Source organism: Anolis sagrei, chromosome 2 (genome assembly GCF_037176765.1).
Source record: "Anolis sagrei isolate rAnoSag1 chromosome 2, rAnoSag1.mat, whole genome shotgun sequence".
Lineage (NCBI taxonomy): Eukaryota > Metazoa > Chordata > Lepidosauria > Squamata > Dactyloidae > Anolis > Anolis sagrei.
The window spans coordinates 115,938,937-115,951,611 of record NC_090022.1 but is presented as its reverse complement, the minus strand read 5'-3'; the positions used below and the strand labels follow the sequence as shown (position 1 = coordinate 115,951,611).

The following is a 12,675-nucleotide window of genomic DNA, read 5'->3' as shown; positions in this document are numbered from 1 at the left end:
ACACCAACTTTATTCTCCATCTTCATCACTATGATACTGCACCTTATTGATGGGAAGCTTCTCACCGAAGTGGAAATCATCTGTCGGACAACTGGCAAGCTATTTAACCTCAGCAGACTGAAATCCAAAAACAAAATCACAACATCTGTTATAGAACTCCAATATGCTGATGATAATGTAGTCTGTGCTCATTCAGAAGAAGACCTACAAGCCACTCTAAACATCTTTGCAGAAGCATACGAAAAGCTTAGCCTCTCACTGAATATTGAGAAAACCAAAGTGCTCTTTAAGTAGGCACCAGCTAATCCCTCTGCAATGCCAGAAATGCAGCTTAATTGTGTAATGTTAGAAAATGTTAACCATTTATTCTTCCTTGACACCTTTCCACAAAAGTCAACATTGACACTGAAATACAACACCACCTGAGCTCTGCGAGTGCAGCATTTTTCTAATGAAACAGAGAGTGTTTGAGGATTGGGACATTTGTAGGGATACCAAGATACTTGTTTATAAAGCTATTGTTCTCCCAACCCTGTTATACGCCTGCAAAATGTCGACCTTTTACAGACATCACATTCAACTTCTGGCATGATTCCATCAGTGTTGCCTCCGAAAAATCTTGCAAATCTCTTGGGTAGACAGACGGACAAATGTCAGTGTACTGTAAGAAGCAAAGACCACCAGCATTGAACCTATGATCTTCCGTCATCAACTTTCATAGAATCATAGAATCAAAGAGTTGGAAGAGACCTCATGGGCCATCCAGTCCAACCCCCTGCCAAGAAGCAGGAATATTGCATTCAACTTTGCTGGGCTGGCCATGTTGCCTGAATGCTCGATCACCATCTTCCAAAGCAGTCACTGTACTCCCAACTCAGAAACGGAAAATGGAATGTTGGTGGTCAGGAAAAGAGATTTAAAGATTTAGTTATTTTATTTTATTTACTATATTTATATACTTCCTTTCTCACCCTTGGGGGAACTTAAGGTAGTTTACAACATATTAATGGCAAAAATTCAATGCCAACATACATGTAGAAAGGGGAAAAATCATAATAACTAAACACTAACATATAACTATAAATTAAAATCATTAAAATCATTAAACATAAGTCATAAACAATATTTAAACATAAAGACAAAGCATTAAAAACATCTTGCATAAATTTTAAGGTTGGCTTAAAGCTAACCTTAAAAACTGTGGCACAGACACCAAGAACTGGGAAGCCCTGGCCCTTGAGCTCTCTAATTGGAGGTCAGCTGTGACCAATAGTGCTGTGGAATTCAAAGAGGCACGAATGGAGAGCAATAGGGGAAAATGTGTCAAGAGGAAGGCACATAAAACTAATCCTGACCAGGACCACCTTCCACTTGGAAATCAATATCCTCACTGCGGAAGAACATACAGGATCCACCGCCAAGACATTATGCTTGGAAGACAATCATACTCAGACATAAGTGATCACTGATGATGATGACTAAGTATGCAAAGAGACTGTCCAGGAACTAGAAATCTAATATCCTGAGGTGATGTAGAAGTTTCCAGTGTTGATACTTAAGTATACTTAGTGGTTGTCCTGATTTGTTCAGAATGAAATGTGGCTTATTTTAATATTTTTGTTTATTTATGCACAGCAAATTCTGTTTAGAATTGTGGCTGTCCCAAGCTTATACTCATCAGAATAGGTTCTAAATGTGTTTTTTCTTACCTGTTCGCAATCTATAGCATGACAGAAATTATGCACATACTGTTTTTTCCACTCTGTGGTAATGTTGTTCATTCCCATTTTGAATGTCTCCCTTTTCCCTGCTCTTTCTGCAGGTAGGAACTGAGTGGGACCCCAAGGAGAGGATCTTCCGCAACTTTGGTGGATTGATTGGACCTTTCGATGAACCCGTGGCAATGCAGAAGTGGGCGCGGGGGCCCAACCTCACAGCCACTGTGGTTTGGATTGACCCTGCTTACGTCATTGCCACATCTTACGACATCACGGTGGATGCAGAGGCAGAGTTCACACAGTACAAACCACCCCTCAACCGGCCTCTCCGTCCAGGCGTGTGGACCATCCGCCTCCTTCAGTTCTGGGAGCCCCTAGGGGAAAGCCAATTCCTGGTAGTCCCACAAACTTTCAACCACAAACAGCCTCTCAGGAAAGGTGAGAGAGCTCAGCTGGAGATAGAATTGCTGTTCATCAGTGGCATTGGTTGTCATAAAATGTAATCTGAGGCACAGGTGTGGGTGACATTTAACTCTCCATGTGTTGGATAGCAAGCCCCAGCCAGAAAAAAATCTTGTAACAATAGGAGCTGCAGTCCAAATTACTTCTGGAAGGTCACAGAAATCAGCCCCATTTTCTTTTTTTACAGAAAGTGAATTTAACAGGAATCCTTAGCCAAGCCTGACTCTTACCATATTTGTAAACGTACAGTGGTCTTACCATATACTGCATTTGTAGTGACACAGTTCAAAAAATCTTCAGCAAAGAATACCTGAAAAAAGTGTGTATTGTGTGAGTAGTCCCTCAAGGAATGAGTTCTGACACGATGCCCCCTTCCTGGAATCTGGCTGTGCCCATAAGATTAGTGTTGTTTGCTTATATTGTCTGGTTGTGGTCTGATACGCCAAAGCCCCATGATATGTGGATTTGCACTATACAAACACAAACCTGACTGGGGAGTTTACAGTACAATCCTAAGCATATTGACTAGGAAGTCTCACTGTTTTTGACAGAGTTTCTTACAAGATAACGTGTAGCCTGCGCTTCTGTCCTACAAAGTCCCAGTAAGGGCCACACCTAACTACTTTGCAGCGAATGGTAGACCATCATCACAGATTAAGGTAACATAGAACATAAAGAAGTACACATTTATTTTTAGAAAAGCATTTTAATTCAGATCAATGGTTAGAGTAAACATAATGCATATTACTAACCTGGATGTTGACTCTCCCCCTGGGTCTGCTCACTAGGAATTTGCTAGATCCTCCAACACAATTCTGTGGTTATTTCTGGGGGGAGCATGCCATAGACTTACAAAGATGTAAGTCTATGTCAAATTCCTAGAGAGATCATTTCCCCCTAGATTCAAATAAATGAAACTAGAAATTGGTTCTGCAGTTATAGGGAACTTTGTGATTGAAACAGGTGTGAATAGGACAATTTGTGAAAGCTCACTTGAAATCCTTGCAGTGCAATTTCGAATGAAGAAAAGTAGGAAGAGGTGCTTTGTCTCTATGACTCTTCAACTCTATGATGCTTAATTTTCAGCCTGTGCGGGGGGGGGGGGGGGGGGGGGAGAATGAGACTTGACTGTTTGCATATTTATATTTCTTCCCTCCTTCCAAAATAGCATTCTTGCATCAGAAATGTAGCAGTTAAGTTGTGTGCAGCTGCAGTGCTGATGCCGTTGTCAAAGTCTTCATTGATATGAAGATACACGTGCAAAGATTCAACCCCACCAACACTGATTCTGCCCAGTTGGAGATGGACTAGCCCTGCCTTGCATCAGGGTAGTGAGCAGAAATGGGAAGGCACATTGCTTCTGCATTCCCTGGCCACACTAAGAAAAGACTAACACTTTTTCCACCTCTCTGACTACATGAGAACATCAGTGACGGTAGACTTATGGGATGGGAGCAAACTTACCTATTTTACTGTTGCACCTGCCATTGCAAAGATCAAAATTCTCCCCAGAGCAGAGGAAAATGGCTTTAAAAAAAAAAGAATGCTACATCTCACAGATTGTGTTGAGAAAATAACTTTTCCAAGTCCCATTTTTTGTTCTCCTGTAGGCAGAATTTACAGCTTCTCTGCTGCTGTACACTGCTTCTCTCTCTGTCAGGGCAATAGGAGGGTGACAGGAAAAGAGACAGTTTGATAGAGACAAATGGGGAGAGAATGGAAGCAGATGAAGCCACGGTTTGTTTGTTATTATTCTGCTTGTCTGCTCTTTTGGGTTGCTTAAAAGTGTTGTAGATGGCTAACTCTAGAGGCTAGGTAGAGTCAGTATTTGGTTAGTACTTTGATGGGAGACCATCAATAAATGCAAGGTGCTGTAGGCTATATTTCAGGGGAAAAATTGGCAAAGCCACTTTTGAGTATTCCTTGCCTAAGAGAACCCTATAAATTCAGGGGGTTGCATAAGTCAACACACATCGAATCATAGAGTTGGAAGAGACCTAGTGGGACATCCAGTCCAACACCCTGCCAAGATGCAGGAACATTGCATATAGTCTCATTCAAAATACCCCATATACATTGTTAACATATGCAAAGATGGTTAACAATGTCCATTTAAAAGCAAATAGGAAGATACAAAGAGCTCCAGCTGGATCAGATCAGTGATTATCTAATCAGGCAGTCTTCTCCATCAGTGACCGTCCAGATACCTTTGGGAAGCTCATAAGATATTTCCTCCTATTGGTGTGGCTGAAAGATTGATATAGTAAGATATGGTGCCTGTTGTACTGAAAGGAGTTTATAGCCATCATGACTGGTAGCCACTGAAATCCTTGTCCTCTATTAAGATATCAAATCTTTTTAAAAACTTTCCAAGTTGGATACCATTGCTAAATCTTCTAGTGTAGAAAACAATAAATTTCACAGGGTGTAGATCGGGAGCAGAGCAAAACTAGAGCAAAGCTTAGAGGAAATGACATTCTTGGCCAAACACTTCTGAATCCCATAGCCAGTATAGCCATTTGTCTGTGCTGGTTGGGAGAAATAACTCACCATAAGGTTAATGTTGTTGTTGTTGTTTTTTAATTACACATACACACAGACAGACTTTTGTTATGAATTCTCACAGCCCGTTTGACCCTGCTCACCTCCTCTCCTTTCTGTTTTCTGACTCAGATGACGGCAAGTGGCTGCATGCTGGCCCTCCCCACAATGAGTATATGGAGCAGAATTTCCAGGGTCTTGCTGGGATCTTGAGCTTACCTCGTCTGGACGAAACTGGGAGAGCCTCCCATCATCACATGCAGCTGGTTGGCCATGCTCTGGAAAACTGGACGGACAGCAGTATTAGCAACTTCTGGTCAGTGGCCAGCCTCTGTGTGGCAAGTCCATCCAGCTGCTCCACCCTGGAACTCTGTAGCAAAACTTCCTGGAGTTCACTGTCCCCAGACCCCAAATCAGAACTGGGGGCCATCAAGCCTGATGGGCGGCTGAGGTAGCAGGGGCAGCCAGCAGCACACTGTTCGGATTGAGAAAGCATTGCTCCCCACTCCCAACGGGTGTGGGGTGGGCAATTCTGCCCTTTCCTCTCCACAGGGCGACCTCTTGGCTCAGACATCATACTATGAAAGGGTGCCAGTCTCATGTGGGTGAACCCAAGAAAGGGATCTTTAATGAAGCAGAAAGCAAACTTGCCCATTGGAGACTCGATGGTGCAGAGATCCCATCCACCAATCTCAGGATTGAAGAGAGAGAAGATATGGATGTGGGGAGCTTGTGTATTTATGAATCCAAGCTTTGGAAACTCTCTGGTCTAGCCAGTTGGCTGACAGCTTCCTGGCTCGAACACACTTCAGCCAGCAAGCAAGCCCTTCTCGTCTGTGGACAATGTTCTGCAAAACCAGGACTCTTTGTTCCCATGTGGTTGCTGGCAGAGGATTCTGGGAAATGGCAGGGTGGGGTTGCAAGGAGAATACGGGAAACCAGGCTGCTGCTGACTGCATCTGGTTCTTTTGTGCAGCAAGTGTTGGCTTGGCAGGCACGTTTCCCATCCTCCCACGCCATCCTTTTTGTCCTTATTTTTTATGTGTCTGTATGTATATGAAATGGATAATGAAAACAGAGTGCAATAGAGTCCACAGTCACCCTGCTATCCTCTCCCCCACCTTTCATCTCAGTATTTCTAATTTTTCTTTGCCACTGTAAGATGACCCGGTCCTACTTGATTCTGTTAGTGGTGGGAACTGGGGGGATAGCTGGGTTCCCTCCACATGGTGCTGGGTGTTTGGATCTTGCTGCTGACATTTATGAAAGATTCTCTATCTCTCTCCCTCTCGTTTCAAATTGGAGCTATTCCTGCCACTTGGGCCCCTGGCAACTGTGCCAAGGATCCTTTTTAATGGAGCTGCCAATTGTGCCAAACCTACAAACCTGCTAATGACCCCAGCATACTTATCATAAACATCACTCTCAGTCTTGTGTGTGTGTATATCCTTCTCCTTTTCATCCTGCAGCCTGGCATATTCATGCATTAGTAGTGTCTTGCAGAGTTAAGTGAATGCTCCTGTCTGCCCCATCCAGAAATCCTCAAGCCAGATAATGTGGAATCTGAGGTTAAAATATGTTGTTGGATTGCTGGTCATCCATTGTTTGTTTGCATCTGTTGCCATGCTGATCTAATCTGACCTGTGTCACCCCTTCCCCTGATGGTTGCATCCCCCAATTTCATATTGAACTCTGCCAAACAAGTTAAGTGGGCATCATTTGTGATTCTACCCATGTATGTGTGTACACACACACATACATTTCGTTTTTTGGAGAATCTATCCCTCTGTGATTGTATGCGTCCTGGCCAAAAATGGTATTTCCATCCATTTTGAGAGAACTTACCTGTAATGAATGTTGTCTACTGTCCAATCATCTTTCTCGCCTGCTCTGATCCTTCAGGTGCATCCCACTATGCTAAGTGAACCACTCCCAGTTGAACTGGGGACAACCATGTCTGGGCTTCTGTGTCTTCTTTCCTAATTGTTGTTACAAAACAAAGACATGAAGACAAAATGCTCTCCTTTGGAATATATTTTATATTTATTGTGTGCCATATCAAGATTAAGGACAGAACCCAAGGGTTATAGACCAGGGAGGCACATATTCTCAACTCCTAATTCAGATGATTTGGGATGAAGCAGGGAGAGGTTATGGCTGCTTCTGAAAGCATTTTAGAAGCGTTTTCTCCTCCCTTCCCCCCAATTTGAAATGCACCCTGAGGGTCAGAGTTCTGAAACAATCTCAGCAGGATTTTAAGAATGTTCTGGTCTCAGGGTTGTGTCTGAGCCTTTCCAGAGAATGGCCTTCCCTGCCTTGATTGGCTATTGGTTTTCCTTCCTCTTGGATTAGAAGTGCAGATCACATGGGATCTCCAGTGTTAAAAGTTCTCTGATTTATAGGAGCTGTGCTGGTGCTAAACAAACTAAGATGCGGGTTGCCAAACCCATTGCACAGCTGATTGGGACCAGTCCCTCGCCCCAGCCACTCTATTTCCTGTTGTTGGAGTGGGCCTCGGGGTGCATCTCAGCCTGGCAAAAGGGACTCATTTCCTGTGTCCTGCCTTCTGAGCCAAGGGGGAGAGCCAGGCAGAGCTCAAATGGAAACCTATTCCAAAGAATGAGTGCCGAAAGCTTTTGTGTCAGAAGCATTATGTAAAGTTGTCTTAAATATGCAACACAAATATATCTATATCTCTACAGTGTGCCGAGTGTGATTTCTTACAGCCAGCTAGCTACCTTTTCTTTCAATGTGCTGAACAGCCCCCAGGTTGGTTCTTTGTGTGGTATTGTGTTCTTTCGAAAAACCGCTTGCTGGCATTGTGTGACAGGACAGGGGAAGGAATAGCCCGGTGGTCTTGAATCTGCTTCCAGAAAACCTCACTATCCCAGAATACCTGGAGGGGTGAAGGGAAGCCTGACAGCCACTGGTTGCTTCCACTCACTCATTCCACACCAGTCTGAAACAGAGAGGAAATGATCAAGTACATGCTTTAAGGTCCCATTTTTCCTCCTCACAGCAGCCTGTGCCCATATCATTCACTCTCTCTCAGCTGGAACCTCCCACACACTCACTCTAAATGTGCAGGTAAGCATTTCAATAATTCTCTATTTCTGAGATCAGAAAATGAAATAAACATTCATTTTTACTACTATTCATTCACTCACCAGGGCCCCCTGGTGGTGGAGCAGGTTAAACTGCTGAGCTGCTGAACTTGCTGACAGAAAGGTTGGTGGTTCGAATCCAGGGAACGGGGTGAGCTCCTGCTGTTAGACCCAGCTTCTGCCAACCTAGCAGTTCAAAAATACTAGGTTGCAAATATGAGTAGATCAATAGGTACCACTTCTGCGGGAAGGTAACAGCGCTCCATGCAGTCAGGCTGGCCACATGACCTGGAGGTGTCTATGGACAACACCGGCTCTTTGGCTTAGTTGGACACGACTAAACTTAATGTCAGGGGAAACCTTTACCTTTACTATTCATTTTTGATAGTAGTCCAAAATCCAATTACCAATATGTCCATTGAATTGGGATGACACAATACGTATAGAACTCTTTTCCTTTATGGATTCTGATTGCCACTTGTTTTCAAATTCTTACCCACTGCTATAAGTACCTGAATTCCACAGTAAATCACGTCATCTCTGTTTGCCTCCCCTGTGCATATTGAACAGGTTCAAGGGCAACTAAAAGTTCAAAGTTCTGTATGTAAAAAATCTAGGTTTTTTAGCTTCAAAAAAGTGGGAGCCTTTTGTGGAGAATTCATTAGGCTTCTAAATGTGATCCTTGTGTTGAAGCTTGTTAGCACAGAAACAGGATCGCTAACATTAAAATATGTGAGATGAATTCTCCACTATGTCCCATTAGCACTCTATAGTGTTCTGCGTTCCACTTTTCAACAGTTTCTAGTTCTTCTGCTTATGAGAAATATGAAAAGCTAGGAGAATTTTGTTTGCTTTCTCAAGTATCAGATGGGACAGATCACAGCTTCTGTTTCGAATACTGTTACTTTTTTTGAGCTTTTGGAATGGGGCTAACTTAGTATGCTACTCAGTGCCATGAAACATGAAGATCTATTTGGGGCTCAACATACATTCGACCCCAGCATTAATGTGTGTAGCAGGTGAAGGGGAAGATGATGGGGGAATGCATGTAGGAGAATGGCAAAGCAATAAGAGGCCCTATTCATAAGCCGTCCCACTAATTTGAAGAATCTTTACAATCCAGAGTGTTTCTGGGCACTGAATGAGCCCATTATCCCTCCAGTGCAAAGGAGCTGAATGAATTCATCATTGCGGAGTGCTTAGCGGCATAAGAATTGGTGTAGCACCGTCAGGCGTGATTAACCTTGCCATATCCCCTTTATTACCAACCGGTGAGCTGCTGCACTCCAGGGTGTGAAGTGAGGCTGCCTACAGTCGGATATTATAACCGTCTTTTAATGAGCCTAATGAGAGCTGATTGAGTAAATAAGGCACTTTTCCAAACCATTCAGCAAATAGATTTTGTAAAAGCACCAGGGAGACTCATTTCACCTATTGGTAAATAAGCCAGAGAGGGAGGAAGAAAAATATTGGAATATTCTAGTTGCGCTGTATTGGCAGTTTTAAGCCCTTTCTTCAGTAACAGCATTTTTTAAACTGATTTTCATAATCACAGGATTTAGTTTTAATAGAAGAAGAATGTCATCTGTTTCCGTTGTTGCCTGAGCAGTGCTTTGTGCTCTATTGTGAACCCTTTTTGTTACTTTCCATGAAATAGAAAAGTTAAATAGTTATTTTTCAAAAATAATATATGATGCTCATGAACTACTCTGGGGGGAGTAAATGCGTTTGGCTGCCATTATAACAAATTGCTTGTTAAAGGTAACTTCCCACGTTCTGCAACGTAATTCTATTCAATGGTTCTGAAAGTCTTCATAGGCAGGCATACATCCTTTACAAAACCAGAATTTCTCTTCCCTCTTTGATGATGGTGATGGTGATGGTAATAATAATAATAATAATACTTTATTTGTACCCCGCTACAATCTCCCCAAGGGATTCGGTGTAGCTTACATGAGGCCAAGCCCACAGCACATCAATAAACAAAAGCGATAACAATAATCAATATAAAACAGTTAAAATAAAACTCAAAAACAAAAAATACACAATAAGCAATAAACAATAACAATAACATACAGCATTTAAAAACCTATGGCAGCGGCCAAATGTAATAATTTAAAATTTAAAATGCTGGGCATGAAAAAGGTAGGGTAAACTAGGATAGGGTTTTTAAAGAAAGATGATCTGTCTTTTAAAGAAAGATGATCTGTCTATGGCCTCCTCTATACTCCAGGATCTGATCCCAGATTTGCTTGTACCAGAATATCTGGCAGTGGAGACATATAATCCGGTTCAAAGCAGATAACCTGGGATCAGATCCTGAGATATAAGGACCGTGTAGAAGGGGCCTTGGTATCATTAACTACATTTTAATTCTGTCTTTAAATCATCCTTTTGCAGATGATGTGATTTTCATGGTCCTAAGACAAGCATTCCATCTGAAGACTGTAAAGCATGGCAATAGCTGTCCTGCTTTATGTCACAGGGAAGCGTTTTATAGCAGGGGAATGTGTGACCTTCCAGATTTTGGCAACTCAAATCCCATAAGCCATAGCCAGCATAGCCCATGAGAAAGGATGACTGGAGTGGCAGCTGAACACCACCACCAAGCCCACATATTCCCCAGCCAGGGCTAGAAAAAAATCTTGGAAAGAATCTTATTTTTCTGTACAGAACATGAACAGAGCTGGAGAAATGTGCAGCCAATGTTCTGGTTATTCTGAAAACATTGAGTGCCTGACCAAATTAAGTCCAGCCAGCAAAGATAACTTCCTCTCAGCTCCCGCTCAGAGCAAACACTTGAAAGAGCACCCTGAGCCATTCCAAGGGAGCGAGATCAAGTGATGATCAACAACACACCATATGTCAGGCTCTCCTACTCTCCACCAGTCAGCACTCAAAGACCTGCCCAAACAGAAAGGTCTTCAGCTGCCTAGAAAGCATAGGATAGGAAAGTCCCAGTCTAGACTGTTTAGGAATCATAGTCTTGGAGCAAGTGCCAAGAAAGTCCTCTCCTGCATCCAACCAAATGTATATGTGATGTTCTCGCCAAAATGGAGACAAGAAACCCAGTTTCTCAGCCTGGCCCGCCTCACAAGGTAGTTGTTAAGATAAAGTGAGGAAGAGTGGAGTTGCATTTATGGCCTTGAGCTTACTTAATAAAACAATCCTGTGGGCTGCATTATCTACCGTGTCAGACCTGACTACACCTCCACAGACAATTCTGAGTGGAAAACAGAATCTAAGCCTCCCTGTTGGAGGTCAGCCTCGCCCTCTTTGATTCAGCAGGACAAAGGCCTGTTTCCAGGCAAGTAGGAAGAACAAGGGACAAACATGGCCTGAAGAAGGAGAAAACAGATTCAGAGTGCCTTTATCGTGATTGTATCAGGCATTATTGCGGAGGTGATCTCACGCTGTGCTCCGGTGGCTGGATCTCAAGCGTAAAGACAAATGATTCACCCCATCATCACAGTTCAGCTACAACTCTTCCTGAAGCTTAATTAATCTCTTATTATGCATTATGGTTGCAGTTCTTCATCACTTTGTTCTTGACACATTTCTATTGTTAAAAGACATATTTGGAAGACTTGATAAAGGTCTGATTTTGTAGTTTCTAAGTTCATCACCATTACAACCGTTTAAAATGTATTCAGCTCCTTCCTATATTGCAAGTACAGCTTTTTAGTAAAGCTTGTGCAACATCTCAGCACACTGATTCAAGACACATTTTGGGAAGACCATTGGAGAAGAACTTTGACACAATTTTCCTTTGAATTTTGGACTGTAATCCTTATATTTAAATTGACTTTGGGGTAATCATCTCAAATGTTATATAAACACACACATGCATAATAAAAGTGAACATCTGTATGTGTGTATGCGGCAGAGGTGTCTAATTACACAAACAGCCTCCCATCTCCGCAGACAGCTATAATTCAAAAACAAACGCTGCCTTTTTCAAATAATCCGGGCACTGCTAATGTGTTTGTGTGTATACATTCAGTTTCATGAGGTAATTTTTTGTTGTCTACCACTTTGTTCACTTAGGATGCACCTACACTAGAATGAATGCAGTTTGGCACCACTTTAACTACGGAATCCAGAAAGGATTGCTAAGATGCATTAAAAAATATATCTCTAGTGATTGTTGGCAATAAAAGAAGATGGGCCATTTTTAACATAAGTAGCGGTCATATAAAAAGGCCCAGAAACACAGGGCACAAATACATGCGATTTTAGAAGAAATTGTTAAAAGTCAAATTTGAAATGAACCCTGAACTGCTTGAGATGTTAGATGAACGACTTGAAAGAAAACGGGGAAGGTTATTGCTATGATAACGGCAGGAAGAATTACCTATGCTCAAAGATGGAAAGATTCTATGATTCCTTTCCAAGAAGAAGGAGACATGATGGCCATGTATAAATATGTGAGGGAAAGTCATAGGGAGGAGGGAGCAAGCTTGTGTTCTGCTACTCTGGAGACCAGGACACAGAACAATGGCTTCAAACTACAGGAAAGGAGATTCTATCTGAACATTAGGAAGAACTTTGTGACTGTAAGAGCTGTTCAGCAGTGGAACTCTCTGTCCCAGAGTGTGGTGGAGGCTCCTCCTTTGGAGGCTTTTAAACAGAGACTGGATGGCCATCTGTCAGGGGTGCTTTGAATGCAATTTCCCTGCTTCTTGGCAGGGGGTTGGACGGGATGGCCCACAAGGTCTCTTCCAACTCTATGATTCTATGACGATCTTGTGAAAATAAGTGAATTTGCCAAAATTGATAAACTTACAATGTTGATGGAGGATAATTCTCCAACTTTAAGAAAGACTGGGCCCCATTTATTGTGTTTGTCC

General features: G+C 42.5%; 1 protein-coding gene across 2 annotated transcripts in view; it reads left to right on the top strand.

The window, feature by feature from the left end:
• XYLT2 (xylosyltransferase 2) overlaps positions 1-7,420 on the top strand; it is a 52,624-nt gene extending 45,204 nt beyond the window's left edge. For both annotated transcript variants that reach the window (XM_060764744.2, XM_060764745.2), the window contains exons 10-11: positions 1,823-2,156; positions 4,854-7,420. In XM_060764744.2, coding sequence (XP_060620727.2) covers positions 1,823-2,156; positions 4,854-5,176 — 657 coding nt within the window. In that variant the 3' untranslated portion in view covers positions 5,177-7,420. The remainder of the gene's footprint in view (positions 1-1,822; positions 2,157-4,853) is intronic.
• Positions 7,421-12,675: the final 5,255 nt, after the last annotated feature.